Source organism: Pieris rapae, chromosome 10 (genome assembly GCF_905147795.1).
Source record: "Pieris rapae chromosome 10, ilPieRapa1.1, whole genome shotgun sequence".
Lineage (NCBI taxonomy): Eukaryota > Metazoa > Arthropoda > Insecta > Lepidoptera > Pieridae > Pieris > Pieris rapae.
Window position 1 is genome coordinate 5,931,565 of NC_059518.1, and position 21,154 is coordinate 5,952,718.

General features: G+C 30.5%; 2 protein-coding genes across 3 annotated transcripts; both read right to left on the reverse strand.

Moving 5' to 3' along the window:
* Window positions 1-160: 160 nt before the first annotated feature.
* Window positions 161-12,798, reverse strand: LOC110991320 (inactive hydroxysteroid dehydrogenase-like protein 1). The gene is made up of 6 exons (XM_022256648.2): window positions 12,517-12,798; window positions 4,091-4,213; window positions 3,718-3,825; window positions 1,823-2,043; window positions 1,188-1,415; window positions 161-532 (listed from the first exon to the last, which is right to left on the reverse strand). The coding sequence occupies exons 1-6, from the start codon at window positions 12,677-12,679 to the stop codon at window positions 422-424; spliced, it is 954 nt and encodes a 317-aa protein (XP_022112340.2). The 5' UTR covers window positions 12,680-12,798; the 3' UTR covers window positions 161-421.
* A 2,810-nt stretch (window positions 12,799-15,608) lies between these two features.
* Window positions 15,609-21,073, reverse strand: LOC111004467 (calcium channel flower). 2 transcript variants are annotated; one of them, XM_022275506.2, is made up of 6 exons: window positions 20,914-21,073; window positions 20,716-20,836; window positions 19,757-19,964; window positions 19,423-19,533; window positions 18,982-19,109; window positions 18,271-18,393 (listed from the first exon to the last, which is right to left on the reverse strand). In XM_022275506.2, exons 1-5 carry the CDS (start codon window positions 20,968-20,970, stop codon window positions 18,983-18,985), a joined length of 624 nt encoding a protein of 207 aa, XP_022131198.1. In that variant the 5' UTR covers window positions 20,971-21,073; the 3' UTR covers window positions 18,271-18,393; window position 18,982. The 2 variants fall into 2 exon arrangements, with proteins under 2 accessions (XP_022131197.1, XP_022131198.1); XM_022275505.2 differs by lacking the exon at window positions 18,982-19,109 and having other exon boundaries at window positions 15,609-18,393; window positions 20,914-21,044.
* Window positions 21,074-21,154: the final 81 nt, after the last annotated feature.

Sequence of the window (21,154 nt, forward strand, 5' to 3'; positions counted from 1 at the left end):
AGAGTAAGACAACTAACAAAGTGTAAAGACCAAATTAGAGAAACAACAAGTGGCACAGTGCAGAGGGGGGAGGCCTTTGCCCTTAAATAGGCACACAGATACCTAAAAAAATTTGGAAATAGAAACGTGCAATGTAAACGCTATTATTATTATTAACTATTTATTTTATTAAAATTACAATAAACTCTATATATCATACGACGATTACGATACATATTTTCTATATTTACATACAACAAAGTTTCATAATACTAAGTTACATCAAATTTTTTCATAATGACTTGATTATCTGATTTGATGAAAGAAAAGAAATTTAAAATCAAATATTCACATATCCTCATTGTCCCGTAGACCTTTGAAGATATGTCTATTTTCTAGATTTCGATAAAGGTCTGCGTAATTGTACTAGTATGTTCTAAGATCACTGAGCCTTAATCTTGGTATTTCTAAAGTGCTCGTTTCTAAAGTCTTTGTTCATGTGATGTCCAATCCTCATTCGTAGTCGTTCCGGCGCCAACTTTATGAAAAAATACTGAAACAAAATATGTATGATATCATACTATAAATAATTTTATAAGTTTATAATACATAGATTCAATCCGGTAAAAAAAGTGTTTTCTTTAAATATTGTTTTTCGCCAGGTATACACATTTTAACTTAAATTTATATCAAATCAAAATATCTTTATTCATGTAGGTAAACTTGTACACTTATGCACGTCAAGAAAAACAAATTAAATTAATCGTAAATTTTCATTTACAACCAGTTCACAAGTCAAGGGCGTAGAGCGGATAAGAAGAACTGGCAAGAAACTTTCCGCCACTCTTTTCAATCGCCAAGTTTTTAATACAAATTGTTTGAACTGGAGCAAATCAATCCCAAGGATTAGAATCATTTAATTATTCGTCACATTTATAAAGAAGTAGGAGCTTTATATTTGATTGCTAAAAAGAACTGGAATTATATTCAAATTCCCTTAAAGTTTCATTTGAAATATGTTACATTGTTGAAATTACAAGTGTAATTATTCTAAAATGTAGAATATAAAATAATATTAAAACCATCCCAGACTGAAATAATATGTTATACACGTTTGACGATTGCACCGATTGAGATAGCTTTTTGCTATTCCTAATCAAAATTACGATATTTAGCAGTATATATATGAGAGATGATATAAAGATTACCTGTATACCATGCAGCCAGTAGCCTGTAGTATTTTGCACTCTACCAAGTAGATGTACAGCACTTTGAGCATATGTCGCAGCATCGGGAACCAAAAGGTTGCCATCAATCAACCTTTGGGAGAAGTTGTTCATCTTGGTGGAGACGAAAAGTGGTGAAACGTGTTGCACGTAAATGCCCAATGGAGAATATTCTTCGCGTATGGCTTGAGTAAAGTTACGTACGTACACCTGTAAGTATGGAATGTTTCGTAATTTAATTTACAATTGTTTTTAAGCAGAACCAACAAAAATATGGTTTCTGGAAATCTAAACTGCAGGTCTGTCGATTTAAGAATAAAGATAGTATACAAACAATATTTTGAGGAACTGTTTAACGAAATAATTTTACATCTATAATATCAATCTATATGAAAAATCGATATAAATATAGATCGAATTAAAATAAAATAAATAATTATGAAACAATTAGTTTTTTTTTTTCAATAAACGATATTGAAAAAAAAATAAGAAAATAAAGTGCAAGTTTTTCATAGTAGTTAATTTAATTTCTTTACAAATTCTGCCGATAAGTAATATTCTGTTTGTTAATAATATAAGCACATTTCGTTTGCTCTTTGTCACCAACTTCAAATTACCTTACTAGCCGCGTACACAGCCATAAGAGGCAGCGGCTGGAGTTCAGATCCTGAAGATACATTGACGACTGCCCCCTTGCCCCTGGCTACCATCGCTGGTAGCAGCATTCTTGTGAGGGTGGTCACAGCTACCACATTCACATTGATGATTTCCCAGGCTTTAGCCGTTGGGAGCTCGCATAGGGGCATAGGATATTCATACTGGACTCCTACGTTGTTCACTAAAAAGTCAGAAGTATAAGGACTATGTATGTTAAGTAACAAAAGTACTTAAATTATCTTTGGTATACGTGGAAACAGCAGATAACACTTCTATCATTAGTTATTATATAGTAAATCTCGTCAAATAGAAATATTTTAACAAAAATTAGTGGTTGCCTGGAAGAAATCGCTAGAAACCAATAAGGCCGCCAGTTGCCGTCCTTTTCATTTAATTATGTTCAATTTTTCTATTGTAATGTAACGAATTGTTATAAATAAATAAAAATTTGAACTCAACATACTTATAAAATGAGATAAGGCGTTACTATCGTAATAAATAATCCCATGGCGCTACAACCGTATATGGATTGCATCCGTTTTTTCTATGATTTTTATTTTAAAGACATGAAGGTATATCTGACACTTTTGAATTGTTTACGATAAGTTGACTAACACGAGACAAAATTGTTACCCTAATATACTTATAAATCACATACAAAATTTCACACATGACAGATTTTTCTAGAATATGCTTCTTTCTTGCTGATGTCGGAATCAATATTTATTACCCGTGCTTGTAATTTAGATTCACGTGTTATTTACAAATTATGTGAATGGCTAAATCCATTCCCACGTAGTAAGTCGTAATATTTAACGATAGCGTATTAAATTTTATGCAATGTAATTGAATATTACATTGTAGCTAGAGTGTATTTGATATACAAAACCTTAATATATATAGATATAGTCTGAAACTGAAGTAACGACATCGAAAGGACTATTCATATTTGGTCGTAAACACCGATAGTCGTAACAGCCGATGACATTCTTTTTAAGCCGGGACCTTTGATTTTGGTCAATATAACCGGTATGTTGTTCTAAACAAAATCGACGTAACGGGTTTGACTATCTTATATATAAAATTCTTGTGTCACGGTGTTAGTAACCGAACTCCTCCGAAACGGCTCGACCGATTCTCATGAAATTTTGTGTGCGTATTAGGTAGGTCTTAGAATCGAACAACTTCTATTTTTCATCCCCCTAAATGTTAAGGGTGGTCCACCCCTAAATTTTTTTATTTATTTTTTAGACAAAATTTTTCGTTTTTATTTTTTTACGATACACCATACAAAAATACATACAACCCTAAATTTTCACCCCTTTACAATCATCCCTTATGTTTTTTTTTGTTTTTTTTAACAACGTTTGCCGGGTCAGCTAGTAATACATATAAATTACGTGTCACGTTGTTTGTCCGCTATGGACTCCTAAACTACCGAACCGATAAATAAAATGTGCACACCGTATGCAGTTTGATCGAACTTAAAAGATATGATAGCTTACATCTCAATTTATACCCGCAATATTATTTTATTGTAAATATTTGTTTATTATTTGATACAATTCTAACAGATTGCCCTGTGTTTAAAGTACCAACGTTTCACATAAGGTATCTACCTTTCACTTAAATAGTTTACTTATATATATATATATATATATTGTTCACTTGTAATATGACAAAAACCTTAGCCACAGCCAACGCTTGGCAGAGTCTGCCAGTATATATATACGAACCTCCCGAGGTAAACTTTGTTTTATTAAATCTAAGTTTTTGTTTCTTTTATAAACTTATTTGATTAGCCACTCTCAATGTGAAAACATTTATCATTGTAGGTAGTATTTTTTTGTTATACCTAGAATTCCTATTGGTATGTCCTTTAACTCGTCTTCAATGTGCTGATATACTTCAATTCCTTTGCTAAAGTCAGCTACAATTATTTTCGTCTTCACACCATATTTCTCTGAAAAAAAAAACGAATATATATAACACAAAACAGACGAACTAAACAGTACCTACTCAAACATTTGTAATTTAATTAATTTACTTGTTTAAATCTTAGTGTTATTACGTTAGAATTGAGATTCGTTAGGCACTAATTCAATTAGTTCTGTCATGGATTTCCACTGAATTATAGACGCAATAAGAAGAAAAAAATGTAAGTAAGCCTTTTTTTAATGATTGAAAATAAAACGGGCCCTTTTTATTATTATAAGTAAGAAACTTACCAATTTCTTCAGCGACGCGTTTCAGTTTATCAGTGTTTCGGCTGATTAGTACAATGTTGATACTCTTTTGAGCCAGTTCTATCGCGTAGTGCTTGCCGATACCATCCGTACTGCCAGTTATGACTGAAAATATATTTATCAATTTATAAACTTAATCAGTTTTCAATAAAGTCTTCGAAGACTTCGTATGTATGTGTGTATTCTCATAAAATTTTGAGAAAAGATCCTTAATTGAGACTGCGAGTACTAGTAATATTGATTTGTTACTTAATACTTGTTAAAATGTGATTTGCCTGCAGGTCTATTTTGTATCGCTATCAAACAATCGTCAAACATTGCTCTGACATTCGCCTCTATAATTACTATATGCTCATTTTGATAAAGTTGAATCATACTGGAAGATGTGCACAATCGAATCAATTCATTTCTTTAAACATTTAATAACAAAAGGAGCACATATCAAGCCAAAAAAATCCAAAAATGTAATATTTTTTAAACCTGTAGAACCCGTAACAATTAAATGCATGACTTGTTTCAATATCAAAGGAAAAAAATCAAAGTTTTTCATGCTATTTGTACATTTAAAAAACGCTTATGATTTCATGGTACAAAAGTGTCAATTAGTGGCTATTAGTAAAATATTGTTGAGACGAAAACATTAAACGACAAACATTTACAATTATCGTACACTTGGATGATGCAATGTATATAAAGTCCTCTAAAATACTTCAACTTTACACAACCTCAATATTGAATAATTTTAAGTGTTACTAACACATAAAAGCATATGAGGTAATATTCTTTGTGTAAAATCAAACAACAGTACTATATTGTTAGCAGAAGTACGTAATCAATCTAGCAGGTAGAGGTACGAATTAATTAAGAGGCATTTCTTACGTTTAAGCATTGTAATAAGGCTTAAGAAACGCCTCATGAGATGATATAACAATTTATCCATCTGACAATGCAATACAGCTTGTAGCATTTTTATAGGCGGGTATTTACTTAATATATAACATAACTACATTAAACATATACTTAATGACGCACTATATATTCTCATAGCTTATAAGCTCCTTTCAGCCAAAAGGCCAAAGGTTAAGGTCATCATATGTAAAAGTTCCACAGCGGGAAAAATAAAGTAAATTGATTTTTGCAAGCACGTGCGGGCATTGACGGCGCGAACAGTCCACAATCAAATCAAATTATGCGTATTGCGATAATGTTTGAACGTAAAAGTAATTATTAGTACTTAATTATTAATTTCCGAAACGACAATTTTATAAATCATTATTTTTATCAACCGCATGTACAATAACAAAGCAACTGAATACTAACAAAACACAAAAAGTTTTAAATCAAAGGTCAATCAAAGCAAGTACCTACTACCTACATTTTTGTTTAAAGTATTAAATTCTTATTTCCGTGTTTGTGATCTACAGATGTGAAGTATGTTTTAGAAAAACTTTGCAACATTGGTTGATCTTGATTTTTTCCTTTGATTTAATGATATCTATCATTCTTAAGTACCTCATCCCATAACATACAACAACATTTGCAACGTTGACGGGCTTGCATGTTGCTGTTCGCATTCAATGCAAAGTAATCTCACTCACCTAGGAGTCAGTCCGTATTAGCTATGTCCGTATTTTATATGTAAGTTTTATAAACATTTTATTTTAAACAACAAAAAAATAATCAGCGAAATAGGTCCAGCCGTTCACGCGTAATGCCACTAAGGGAAATAGGGATTCATTTTTATACATGTAGAATTTAATTTTGTATTAACAGTCCATACACTTAAATTCATAAACCTTGACCTCTTTGTATGGATTGTATAATTTGGTGTCGCAATTTATGTTGCGATAGAGTTTGGAAATCGGTTTTCACGGTCAGATTATGAACTTTCTATCATGGTTTTGAGAAACAATAAGAATAATAAATTATATGAAATAAGAATGACAGGAAAACGCAGTGTGCATTTTTACAATATCCACAAAAAATATTATAGAACTTTACACTAGAATGTATAGAGTTCGATGATCACTTTTTTATACAGAACTGGATACGGTATGGCCGGCGCGGCGGCCACAAACCTGGATCCAAAATCACTTTGCGACAGTCGTGACCCACTAACGTTAAACGAATTTTGATGGAAATGGTCAATTGTCAAAGCGTGAGCAAAATAATGTTATTCTTATAAAATTTCATTTGATGATTGTGGGTCACGCCTTTCTTAAATTTCACTTTTATCAATCCTCTAATTAACAGTTTTATATCTCCTTGTTATTTTATTGTTTTTTTATTTATGTTACGGTCCAGATTTCATGCCTGTCCTTTGGCACGTAGCGGGTGGGGGCTGCTCTTCCTTCGCGCCGGAGCCGTTCAAAAGCCGACAGTCGAGACCGGACCACGTGGAAAGTGGGGTGCTCTGATTCGGTTTTGGGTGATTTTTGAATATAAAATTTAGAAAATAAAGTAAACACTTTATTGTAGTAATTATGAGTTAATTTTTATTTTAAATATAAATTTAAAAGTTAAATGTGGTTATTTATTTTAACTGATCCCAATGTTATTTTTATATTTTATATCTAACTTTTAACAATGAATTACCAGTATCGTTTTAAAATATGTTTTGTATAATGCGGGCGAACCAAAATCATGGCTTGACAGATGAGATGACATAAGCAGTGACATAATATGACGGTCCCATGGCAGCAGTCCGAGCTATATCGGTGACTGGGATGCACTTAATAAGGAAAAATCTAAAATAATAAGATTTATAAAAGAAATAGTTAAGCACAAGGAAGTAAATAAGAATTGTAATACGCAATTAAATACTACATACATAGTACTTATGAACTAATTAGCTATAGAAGCAATATTGGTATATACTAAACAGTCATTCTACTGATTATTAAAAAAATGAAGTACTTGGCACCAACCGTAACAAATTTTGTGAACTGAGATCTAAGTTCAATATTTTATAAATAAAATTGATGTTGTGGCCAAAAAAGCAATGCTTTGTAAATGGGTGCGAAGTTAACTATCGAGTTAATTAGTATAAATTAGACATTTTAATATTTTGACTTATCAAAGTAGGTACACTAGGTTGACTAAATTTTTATCTATTTTTTATTAATACCGTACCAATCACGTAATTAAACTACGAACTACTATTTAGACGTGACAACGTCTTATAATTCGATGGAGCCGGCTGCACGCACGAAAAATGCAACCATTCCATCAGTATTTTCTTATGACGATGTCACGTTCCATTATCGTCAGTAAACTGATTTTTTGCTAGTCTTTTAATGTACCTATCTGAGTAATATGTCAGAGCTTCCTTCATATGTCTTGAAGATAAGTTTAATAAAAATATATTATTGTGTATTTCTTTGTGTTATTACACAAGAGACGTTGGATAATGACAAATGCTCATGTGTATAATTGTGAACGGGGCAGATATATTTCTGCTTCGAATATCGACAAATTTTCTAATAAATACATCGCTCTATAAAAGAATAATCCATGATATAATTGACTTGACATAACCATTAAAAATTATTATACAGTAATTATTGATTACCTACCTAATTGTTCGAAATTAATTAATGTAATGATGCAAGTAAAATATCTAGTTACTTGATTCATTATTGAACGTAGTTTACCTGAAGATGCTAATCCATTTTATGTTATAAAATAGCGAATACAAACAATTGCAAATTCAATAACGCGGTTTCGTTTTTTACAGCGTAATGTTATGCGCACCGTAACCACTGTCTAACCTACGATAATCATTTCGATAGTTTCGCCAAATGGAAAGTGTACCGTGTGTATAAATATAGTATGTAGCTAGGGAGCTGGCAAGCAAAATATCTGTATGATTTGCTCAGGTAGCAGACTCTTTTAATAGCGAAATTTATACAATAAGGAATATTCAGGACCAAGTCTGCCACCGTGGCAGCGATCCGTTGTAAATGGACATTCCATTAAAATTTAAAAAAAACAGGTATCATTTGCTCATGCCTGAGGCAGTAATATTGTTTTTATTACCTATAAAAACATAAATAATGCAGACCATTTGAGATTTTATTGAATTTTTTATGCGGATCAGAATTCATATTTCGACGACCTATTTAAATTGACCTGCGAGTTATCTTATAGATTTAGATTCGCGGATTTCAACAAACTGTAAAGCCAATTACGTATTTAGGGGTTGTAATATTTAGGGACTCAATTACTACGAGCAAATGATTTAGTATCTATTTTTTTACAGATTTAAACCTCTGTATCTTAAAACTGTGGCAATCTTAATTCATTAGGAAAATTTTGTCGTTTAACTTTAATTCCCATCAATAGGAAATACGAGCAAATCATATACTTAAAGGCTCTCCAGCTCCATTGTTATAGGATCTGAGCTGATGTTATTTAGTAGATTTTGTTTACTGCCTAAATAAAAAAACATACACACACAAAATTGTTATAAATTGCATTGTTCGTAATGGTACTTTTTCAAGTACACATATACCATATTTTTATTTTATATACATATAACGAAAAAAAACATATGTGCAATTCACACATGGTAGAAGTGAAACCTTCAAAAACATTTTTTTTATTATTAATCACATATAAATTAATCATTTTCCATTATCTAAATGTGTGTGTTCTTTTAAAACAGTATATTTTAATGATAAATTTTAATTTATAAGTTTAATATAAATTTTTAATTTGGGAAAAACTAAAACATCGAAAGTTTGAAATTCGATCAAATGAAAAAGCGGCAGTAAAGAGAGGCTGTATAATGCCTGCTATCTCATTTTCTCCCACGTTAAATCATATGATGAATTGATGTTTCTGTCTCTCTTTACCGCTGCATCCGGTTTGAAATCACGACGATTCGAAAGAAGTTTATCTATCTCATTTTCTCCCACGTTAAATCATATGAATTAATGTTTCTGTCTCTTTTTACTGTCGCTTTTTCGTTGCATCCGGTTTGAAATCACAACGATTCTAAAGAAGTTTCACTTCAAAAATATGAAAAGACGTGCTTATATTAAGTAATGCTTGCTTTTGTGGCCTACAATTTTTGGTGGTTATGTAAAAACACAATTACAATTTACATCAGAACAACATTATAGGTTATTTACCATGTTACATAAGAAAACGTGAGATGAGATATTGCTACATGAAATCGTCTTCGGAGGCATGTCGTAAGCTTAACAAGTATTGCACTTAGTGTTAGTAAACGATATCAGTTAAGCTATATGCTGTGGTACTAAGTAGGTAGATACTATTATAAGCTGTGGTAAATCAAAATGGCTTCTGATAACGGCCTAAATGTTGAAATAATTTTGACCAAGCTAAATGGTTTTAAAAAAAGAACTATAATTAATCCACAAATGTATATCGAGTAAGAAAACATAAAACAATTATTAACAATAACAATCAATCAAACAAGTATTCCCCGGGTATAAGTCCCATAAAATTAACATTTATCTTGATAAATTTAATTTCATGTTCTTTCATTTCATTGTACTCATGAAGATTACATTATTTCATTTACGTCTTTATTTTTAATTAAATTAGGTTAATTAAGAAATAAGTGTTTCTTTGAAGTGTGTTTCTTAAATTGATTCGATCTCAAATGTTAATGGTTAAGAAATGAATTATCTATTGTATGAAAATTTTATATTTATTTATGTATTTACAACTCATGGATGGCCAAATTCTAACTAAAAATAATATAAAACGAAATAGTATGTGTAAATAGTGTACAATTAAGTAAATTTACAAAATTGACAGTAACCCTCATTAAGCTCCTCCATTGACAGAATACGCTTCACAAATAAGTCACTCTCCGGCGAAGAGTCGAGAGACAGTGCGAGCCAAATGAACAGCAACAAGGGTTATGTTTCCAGTAGCGGTAATAATTTTCCGAAACGACAGACTCATAATCTCTCCCAGCAAAAAAAAATACGTTTATTATGGAACATAAAATCATCATGGTATCACTTATTCCACGTCATTAAATTCAAATGCGTATGCGCTTTCCGTTCCAAATTTGATTACAGCTACCCTACGAAGTTGAAATGAATTATACCCTAAAACCTCCACCAAAAGCTTAGTAGGGCATAAAAAGGAAAAAGTTTGAAACATTTTCCCATAATATCATGACGCTATGAACTACGCAACTGATTTTGATGCGGTTTTTTTAATAGATAGAGTGATTCAAGAGGAAGGTTTATATGTATTATAACATCCATTAAATAGTGGAAAAGTACTGTTATTTTTGAGGTTTCTAATGTGATGTCGTAAATAATTACATTTTTTCCGCTTACATTACAAACGCAGGCTGAACCCTACGAGTTTTATCAAAATAATGTACTAAGTATTGTACACATTGAAAAGGTCATGGTATATGTCTATATCTTATGGATAACCCACAATAACTTTTTTTGTCATTTACTTTTTACGACAAATAATGGCTAATTTTCGAAGCGATTTTAACCAATACAGCATTAATCCTTAACCAATTAAATACCTTGAATACATTGTACATTTAATATAGATCTAAACAGCCCATGACAGCTTATTTAGCAGCGATCGAACGCGTATATTATCGGAGCTTTCAGCGACGATAATAACAATACATAATAAAAACCTGCTTTTCATCAGCATTCCACCCGAGCGAAGCTGGGGAGGGTCACTAGTGATGAATATAGCACTCTAGTGGCAGTGACCGACTGACCAACTGAATTCAGCAGGACAAACCCTGACCTCCTAAAAAAACTTTATATCCTATGCTACAGTCGCATAATATTGCTTAAGACAAGGCTAAACTTCAAGTTAAGTTTAATAAAGAGAATTTTTGTTTCCTAATTTGCAATTTTTTGGTGGAACATTATTCTAGGAATCTGGATAAACCGGTCAAGAACATGCTCTTCAAGCAACCATGTTTCGACTATTACTGGACAAGTTTAGTATGCGAGTGGCGCTACAACCCCTAGGGTGATGATTCCTGTATCTTTTAGATATAATTTTTTTTTTTTTTAGATTTTTAGGTCTAACGCAAACTTGGTTATCTCATGATATTTGTCTTTATCATGTCACGAGTGATTGTTAAACGCATTTAAAAGACAAAATAAAGCTCATTGATACACAGCCGTGATGAGAACGCACGACATCAGGTTTCATAGGCGCACGCGCAACTCAAGGCCAACACACACTGCACTGCTTATATATGTATATATAATGCTATAATGTATCCAGGTAGATAAAGGAAACTTAGGTCTATGATCTCCACGTCAAAAACATTCAAGCAAGCAATACCGTAAAGCTGCCGTTCCGTAGGCAAATTTACTGCATCTTATCCCTCCTCTGCTTCCTCTTTTAAGCAAAAGTGAGCTAAGGTCTCAAAAATAATAGTACATAAACGCATTCATTTTGTAATATGTATAAAAAAGTAAATTAGTATAGTGCTTACGTAAGACTTGAACGGCCCCAAATTATATAAAAAACAGTAGATATAATTATTCAGAATAGTCAATTCTTAAAATTAATTAAAGCATTAACATACCTATTTCACATGATTGTTTGGCAGTGCTGAAATTTGTTTATATTAAGATTAGAACTATTAATTACTAAAACTTTTTTGAGCAAACTTATTAACATTGATTTTGATACGCTTAAATCGCTTGAGCAAATCCGGTTCGTAGGAGTACAATGTAACAAACACCTATGCGTCCGTCTGGGTAGCGTTGTTTTTAGGTAATATTTTTCAGTCGATGGATTCGGCTGCCATCTTTCTTTAAATAGCTCTCAAGTGATTAAAGGAACGTCTAGTAAAGTTTTATATATGTACTTGCTACAATTGCAATTCTCCGTTTCCACTCCTACCTTTCAAAGTTCAAATATATGTTTGGAAATAATTGCTGGAACTACTTGAGGCCTTTAACCATCGAAATACGCCACCATCAGCCACTTTCTTGACAATTTTGGCAGCGTTCGACCCACTTTCTTTAATTATATCGATTTACATCTAATATTTTTTAGATTAGTTATTTTATTTCATATCTTATTTTCCATAAAGATCATACATAAAACTAAACCTTGGCGAACGTGCTACGACCATGATTTTGATTTCGAAATACTTAAGGAAGCAGTTTTGGTGGTTAACTTTAAACTGAACAAGTATAATTATTGTCGACTTAATATTAAAATTACAAAAATAAATTATTTAAATTCCTCAACCTCCTGCACTTTTTCTTTATTTTAATTATTTAAAATACAATTTACGAGTACTTGAATCGAGAAATAATCTAATTTAACATTTTTAATATTTAAGCCTTCGATATCCGTGCAAGTTATAAATATATGGTACGAACGACTCGAGTATTTAGTATAATATCTACGGTACAAACCTGCCCAATTTCCATACTTCTTCCATAGAGGTTGAACGTCTTGTGGAAGAAAATACGGTGTCAAATGCGATACTATTAATTCAATGACACTCCTGAAGGAATCTAATATAATATAGGCGACTGTTAGCGCTCCAATAACTGCTAAAGATATTATTATGAACATGTTTAAACGCGCTAGAAATTATATTTTAGAAAGTAGGTACACAACATTCTTACACTGCGCGCGGTCTTATACTGAAGCTAAACCAACAACATATTACACGTCTCGCTATACTATATATCAAGTATCAAAGTATCAAATAAATGGCCACTTGTTGACCTACAAAGTTAATGTCATTATGTCACTGTATAATGTTTCTTAGTTGCTGAGTAAATCTGTGGCTCAGCATAAATATCGTTTTATTTTTCAGGCCGGGTTATATACTCTTTCGTCTACACAATAATGCAGTACAATATGTTTTTAACCAATATATTGAGTCTTAATACAACCTTATTATCTATATAGGCACAAATTGCGGCACTGTTTAGAGAATAATACTCCCCTCAGTGTATTTTGCTGCAATGTTGTACTCGCACAATTACAAAGTTAAAGACGTTAGCGCAGTCTTTTTGCAAAACCAAATTAAAAAATCTTGCTAGAGCTTCGTTTTTTAATTAGTGAAAATTCTTTAGCCTTTCACCTAATATGATTTGTTTTAAGTGTTGTTTATTGTTATAAATAACTTGAAATATATACTGTTTTGTTTCTTAACTAATAGGTAAAATCTATTATGAAAAAAAATCAAACAAATTACACGTCAACCACAACAAAATAGACTATTTGACAGCATGAAAAATAATGTTATTGACAGTAGGTAATTTGTATAAAAACATGAATTTTTAAGGCGTTATGGAGTAAAATAACTCCATAAATCCATAATAATAAAAAATATTGATTTCTGCGTCTGTCTATTCCTATCTTGAGTTTAGCTTCGTCAGAAACTGTTTTTTCTTGAATTATACAATAAATCTACGTTTATTATAGTATTATATATAAAAGTATATTAAAACGTAAAAAACATGATGTTTGTTTATGTGCTTTTAGGTCGGCCTTTTTGTGTTCTAAAAATTGTAAATGATTAATTTGAATTTGGAAAGCGAAAAATTAATCTCTATATATGTACCTATGTGACAAATTGTCAACAGTCACAATGTTCGTTCCCATACTACTCCGAAACGGCTCGACTCTTATGTTCTTCGTTCTTCTTCGAGGTTTATTTAAAGAAAATCAGAGTAAAACCTAACAAGTTTTCATTCCTGAAAACCGAACAATCTCTGGGGTAGCATAGCAAAATGTTCCACGTTGATATGAACTAAAAATGTACGCTAAGCATTAAGGAGAAAGAAAGTTCGCGGGGGCACCTACACATAATATAAAATTATGTACTAATTAGTAATATGAAATGGCTTTTTGAATCTTGTCAAATGTTAAATTTGAATGAAGATATCATGTTTGGAAGGTAAAACATGTACTTTAGAATTTTTTATATAATTAAAAAAGGTAAAGCCGTAATTGAAGCAACGCGTACCGATATCATACACTTTTCACTTACGCTCTCTTTTTTAATATAAACTAAAATATTTCATTTAGAATTAAAATGACTAGCGATGGCAACAGAAAACAAATTAAAAAAACCATCATCCTTCAAAATTCAGATTACAATATAGGACGTTTTGAAAATTCCTTTTTCCTCGGCGATTTATAGGAAATAACTGAAGTTCGATTTTATTTACATAATTCCCAAACGTATGTTGTAGTAGTTAACTAACACATACATTTGGTTCAATTATAGATATAGGGTTACCTACTATCATTACATCAATAATAGCAACATTAACATTTATAATACATAGTCACATCTATTGTAAATTTCTTTACTTCACGTATCAATTTAAGAAACAAAACGTGCTTAATAATTCTTGTAGTACAAAATAGTATATATACCGCTCTATGTTTTATTTTATGGATAACGGACGATATTAGCCCTGAAGAAATCTCCTATCATTCCACTAAATACATCAATCATTGTTTTATTAATTTTGATTCATTAGGATGGCCTTAGAAAATAAAGGATCAAATCATTATGTGTAATTTAATCGCTGTTTGTATGTTCTAAAATCTAAACTGTAGTTTCAATTTGGTAATTGGCTACAATTTGACAGTGAAAAATTGACATTTGACAAACAAAACATAAATGTCAACTAGTATTTAAATAGGTACTAGTTGTGAGTTGTCATTTAATATTCTACTAGTTCTTTAAATAATCGTATTGTTGTAACTTGTAATTTTTCATTTGGGTTGTGGACATAATATTTTGGTAACTTTGCAAAAGCATAATAAATGCAATGCGATATATTGAAGAAATGTGATTCTTGAAGTTTGAACGTCAAAACTTCAAACATACACAAACTTGAGTCGTATTGTGAATTACCAAGTCCTGATTCTTTAGCTTTCTATAATACGTTCAAATTTTCCAAGCATGGAGAAAGAGCTGGATAAAGTTGTTGAGGAAATAATGTTGACACCAAAAGTTACTGGATGTATATTTGCTGATCATCAAGGCTTATGTTTAGCAGCGAAAGGAACTGCTCATGTAGATTCAGCTGGGATATTAGTAGCTATATCTGAACAAGCTTGTAAATTACAGCCGAACTTGAAGCCACCGACGATATACCTAGAATCGGATGATAAAATGTGCCTTATACAACGACATGGTACTATTACTGGCGGAATTTTCAAACATAAAGACTAAATACTAATAACTGTTAATTGCTATACTAGATATTATTGCAATGAATATTTAGAAAATCAAACATTAAAGTATAAATATGTTATGGTTATCATTTTCAAAGAATTTAATAATATAAACTTGCTGTATTACACTGTAAAATAAAGAGATAGTATTATAATAATCAATTTTGTTGTTTATGTTTTAAAAATAGAGACAATGTGAACCTAATTTATTTCCACTGGTATTGGACCTTAACAACAAAAAATGGTCATTCATTTGTAAGAATGATAAGACTGTATATGTTATAAATAAAATAAACCATTTAATATACACACATTTATTACAGAAATGCTGTCCTAACAGTAACATGACAAGAACAATGTTATAACCACATCTATAACTATACATAGCATTCCAACATTATAGTATATACTGATTGCCACTACAAGTAACTCTTCAATTGTTCTATATTATATTAAAAATGATTGCTGTTTATAATTATGAATTTAAAATTTATATACATTCTAGTTTTCTTACAATAAATTTCTTAATAATAATTTTTAATTTATATGATGTTTTACAGTATTAAGTTCAAGAGCAAGATTTTCAATAGAGAAAATATCTTTAAAAATTAATTATTAAGAAATCAAGAAACTGATAAAATCATGTTCAAGTATATAAATCAAAATTCATTTCTAAATTGGAAGAAAAATATTTTTTAGAAAACTTTGTCTAGAGAATTTACAAAGGTTAATTTTACCAATACAACCATTAGAAATATCTCTTTGAGGCATAACATTATGCTAAGAATTATTATGTTATAGATATGTCATAAGCACTATAACTTATGGAGACTATTTTCCTCAAATGAATTCTATTCTAAATAATGTCAAGTGATAAATTAACTATAAAAGCAAAGTCAAAAACATTGGGATTTCATTTTGAATAACATGACAATAATAATGCAGTCACAATTCTACTATCTATTCTTAAAAATGGAATAACATAAAATTATATACAGCTAACATAATTTACATTCACTTATTAATTAAGAATAAACATTTACTAATATGATGGAGGAAAATAATTCTTAAATTGAAAAAAAAAAGAAAGTAATAAAAAGGATATAAATTCATTTTAGATATATGAGCAATGGTAAAAATCACTATCAACAATTAGGGTCTAGCTGCCTTTTATACTATTAACAATATTTTAAGTGAAATGATTTTAAGATTACTTAATATTACGAAAATACTAATTTTAAACACTTGCAAGTGGATACAATATTATTCCTTTTATTTTTACAATTTTAATGAATGATAATGGAATATTAAGACCATCCATGGCACTTACACAAATAGAATTTCTACATGTTAACCTTACAAACTCTAAATTGAGTTGGTAAATTGACATTTATTTTAAGGATCAGTGCAAAGTAATTGTATAGTTAATAGTACAAAACCCTAATTTGGAATGCATACAATCAAATAATAATTTTTCTTTACTTATTTCTCTATGAGTCTAAACAAAGGGAACCAGCATGGCGTTTATGCAAACTAAAATAATTCTTATTTCCTAAATGTCTTTTCACATATGTATTTAATTTTTTATCATGTTGTCAACATAACAAAAAAGGAAATGTAACACTTTTGCAACCTCCAAACCCACAGCGGTTCACATTCCTCAACTGCTTTCTCATAATATTATGTATTTAGTTTTACTTATAACTTAGATCTAATTAAATGATGCAACTTACTATAATAATAGGTTCATAATAATTTTTTGCATAAGATATGATTTATAAAGTGCCCATCATTAATTCTGCTGTTAAGTAGCAGAACATTTGATAATATACAATTGTTCAATACCAATTTGTATAATATCAAGTTATGTAAACAAAAGTTTTATATGTATGATGCTGGGTGGCTGATAGTTTAATAACAAGCTCACCTAGATGATACAATATTGCTTTGTATGGTAGTTGTATTATATTTTACTTATATTTTTATTTCTGATAATGATTTATTCACAATAAAAGAAATCTGGTTGCCTAGAACATTTATAGCTAACTCAGACAAATATTTCACAACAAAATATAATTTACTAATATAAATAACTTAAGTCACAGTGAAGCAGTTATAATAGCCTTTATATTTGCATGTAACAAGTCACATACATTAAAAGGTTTTACAACATATCACAAAATAAATATCAGTCACATCAATTTAATACATAATAATTAGCTACACTCAATTTATATGAAGTATCTAAACCTCTGGATATACAATAATTTTAGAGTAAGTCAATAGTCTATGTTTTTTTCTTGTATTGCATAAATCTGACCATTTGGAAATGTAATAAGTTTTAAATAAGAAACTCAATAAATACTCAAGTACACATACATATTGGATAATTTCACATAAATATAGACAAAATATTTTATCTTAAATAATGAACCTTGGTCCAGTCTTAAGTCTTTTCCAAAATGAAATATCTCATCAAAAACAGACTTAAATGTAATTAAAGAAACATGTCTAGCAAATGTTTGAATATAAAAATATTCTGTAAAGTGTAAGTGTTTATGTTGGACTATATCTATTCATTCTGTACAATACTTTTCAAGACAATTTTTATAATTGTTATTTAAATGACTATTTGGAAACCCTTATACTATCTTAAAAGAACAATTAAGATTTATCAGTTAATATGATATAGCTTAAATGCTTTTATAGCCTTGGACAAAAATCATCTTAATACAACTAGATTTCAACTGAATATTTCTTATTCATTGAAAGTAAAAATTTTTGAGCACACAAACCTTTACATGCATAAATAATTTTAAGACCTAAATTATTTAAGGTAACACACATGTCTCCTGTCATATACATTTGATTACTCAACCACAACATAATTTTCAAAAACAAGAATTTATCTAGTAGCAATGGGATAAACTCACTAAGTATATGGAGGTCAGTTATTGAGAGGCGGTCCAGTGAAGCTGAATGGTTGTTCGTTGCTGACAAGGTTAGCTCGCGGCGCTGTGTTTGGCTGGAAACCACCGGCTTCCAACGTCGCCGCTGACGTTCTCATTTCATCGATTGAAGCTCTAAAGTACATAAACTGTTAATACAATCTCATTCTATCAGGTTTCTAAACAACATAATTATTACACTTTTGTACAGTGCTTATCTTGCCTGCTCTACGCCCTTGACTTGCGAAATGGTAGAAAAGTAAATTTAGAATCAATTTAACATATTGTCTGTTGTCATAAGTGTACTAGGTTACCTATATAAATAAAGTTATTTTGAGTTTGACTAGCAAAAACATCCAGTGCATGTTGCATATTGTGCATTACTTTAAATGTGTGACTTTGTATGCTGATGTAGTAACTTTCACTGACGATGTCATAATCCAATCATGCAAATAATAAAAAGCAGTTTCATGCAATGCATAGCATATAGGCTACTGTTTGGTACTTCATTTTAGTAGGGAAGAGACAATAATTTCCTGTTTCCATCAAGACTAGAGTTGTGTTAATGTTGAGTTAATAACAGTTTAACATAGGTATAAAAGTTTTATAAGCAAAATAATAATAGATACACAATAGTGAAGAACTAAAATGGTATCTAATATTGTAAGGAATTATTATGGGATTCAATCTCTTCTGCACTTTAATGTAAGTCCACGTTATTGCCTTAGTTAGGACGCCACACGTCGGGATCCTCCATTAGTGTGACATTGTGATCTTGCGAGGTCGGCATCGTGGCGCCCGGGGGCGTAGTCCCGCCTGCCGCCATTGCAGCCATGTCATCACGCGATCCTCTATACCAGGCAAGCATGCAGCAACCAAGTTAGGTATTATACACACCACTTATAGTTATTTACGTATTATTATAACACAACATATAAATTTATTCACTCGCATTGTTTACTGTTTTCATATTGTGGTATGGTAAGGATTGTCCAGTTATATGATACATCTGTTAGAAATTTTAATATCAATAGTTATTAATATCTATCTCGTTCTTATGCATAAAATATATCATTAAAATTAGTAGTACAGTATGATTCTCTAGAAGCTTAACATTAAACATAAACCCCAGTACATATTAAGCTATTATAAAATTGTACTTACTTTTTACCAAGAGCCATCATGCCGTAAATAATTCCTGTAGCAAATATCATTCCACTGCCAAACAATGTGCTTATACTCAGAAAGCACAAGAAGAATGGTGGAAGAGATAGCCTGATGAACCATTAAACTTATTAATAAAATTATCGTTAAATAATAAATGTTTTCCATAAACATTTTTTAAACAACTAGCATTCTATTTTATAAGTCTCTTTCCTTATGTTCCTTATCGCTATTATCAATAGTTATGGAACATCTCGTTAAGAAGCACCTACATTTTAAATACTGTAGCTTCTATTTTCTTTAACAACACTCAGGAAAACAATATAAGACATACCCAATGTATAGAGCAGCTTTGTTCCAATAGGGCCGTCCCTCCATTTTATCAGAAAGAGCTTGCACATAATCTATAAAGAAGCAGCAGCATGGTGCTTCACATACAATCACTATGAATCCTGCAAGCATTTGCCACACACCTGCTATCAAGCAACCAACTTGGAAAACTAAAATACCAGTGCAGTTAAGTAATCCCAGTATGATGGCAACTGAAAAAAATACAGTTTGTTATTCATACCAAATAATTGTAGTCTATAATTTTTTTACAGAACATAAATTATGTATGTAATATTAAGTCAAGCATGTCAAGAGAATTTAATTACATAAACTCATATATAAGAAGTTATTACATGATTTCATAACAAATCATGCCTTTGCTGAATTTAAAACTATTATACTTCTTATTAATAGATGCTAAATTTAATATAAATTATGCCTCATTATCATTTAAGAACAAGTTAAATAACACATCATAATTATGTTGTTAAATAGAAAGGTAAAAATATAGTAATCATAGTTTATCATGCAGTTTAAATTCTTTTAATGTAGATAACATTTCACATAATAATATGACATATTACTAGATTTCTCATAATAATATATTAATTATTAAGAAATAAAAACTCTCATTTATGCTTTAGCAAACATCAAGGACTGAGTGAAAGGTACATAAATTCCCAATATGTGATGACTTTTAAGTTTGTAAAGTAAGGGATAAAGTAAGTAAAACATTACTAAACACACTTTATCTATGTGCACAATTATACAATGATTATAAAACCTTATATGACTTTGGGGCATTAAGCATTATAATGGCATGTTAGTTGTTTGAATAAAATTTTGATAAGATAAACATGTATGTCAAAATTATTGGTTTTGCTTGGCTGTTGTTCTTAGTCATTCCGTTTTCTTTGTAATGGCTAAAGTATACGTATTTATTTATAAACGCAATATACATACTAAAACTGCCAATCGTCCCCAACCCTCGACCAGCGTAGCGTAATGTCCAAGGTACATCATCTTTTTGGTCATTGTCGGCTCCCGGACGGGCCCATAACATAGTAATCTTATTTGCAAAGGACTAAAATGATATTAAACAAAGATTATACAAATATTTCACAAATAAATTTAATTTAATTAAATATTATTAAAGCTTACCATCTTTGAAAAAATCAATCGCCTTGGCACTGACTTGTCAAATTGCACAATGTACATCGAATTTCAAAACTGCATAGAATGTCGAATACAGAGCAATGTCAATTAATTGTTTTTATAGGACACACTATACCTACCTAACGTATATTAAGACACGACAAATCTTGTTTTTAGACTTTGTTTAAACTTTTAGTATTGCGATTAAAATAAGAATTTACGCGAAATCGTTGGTCCTTTCTTTCTA

Coding starts and splice junctions, on each gene's coding strand:
- LOC110991320 (XM_022256648.2), bottom strand. CDS start 12,679: ATGTTCATAATAATATCTTTAGCAGTTATTGGAGCGCTAACAGTCGCC. Junction 4,214..12,516: donor GAAGTATGGAAATTGGGCAG/GTTTGTACCGTA, acceptor ATATATTTTCAG/TCATAACTGGCAGTACGGAT. Junction 3,826..4,090: donor ACGCGTCGCTGAAGAAATTG/GTAAGTTTCTTA, acceptor TTTTTTTTTCAG/AGAAATATGGTGTGAAGACG.
- LOC111004467 (XM_022275505.2), bottom strand. CDS start 20,970: ATGTACATTGTGCAATTTGACAAGTCAGTGCCAAGGCGATTGATTTTT. Junction 19,965..20,715: donor GGGGACGATTGGCAGTTTTA/GTATGTATATTG, acceptor TATTTTTTTCAG/TTGCCATCATACTGGGATTA. Junction 19,534..19,756: donor AAAGCTGCTCTATACATTGG/GTATGTCTTATA, acceptor ATGGTTCATCAG/GCTATCTCTTCCACCATTCT.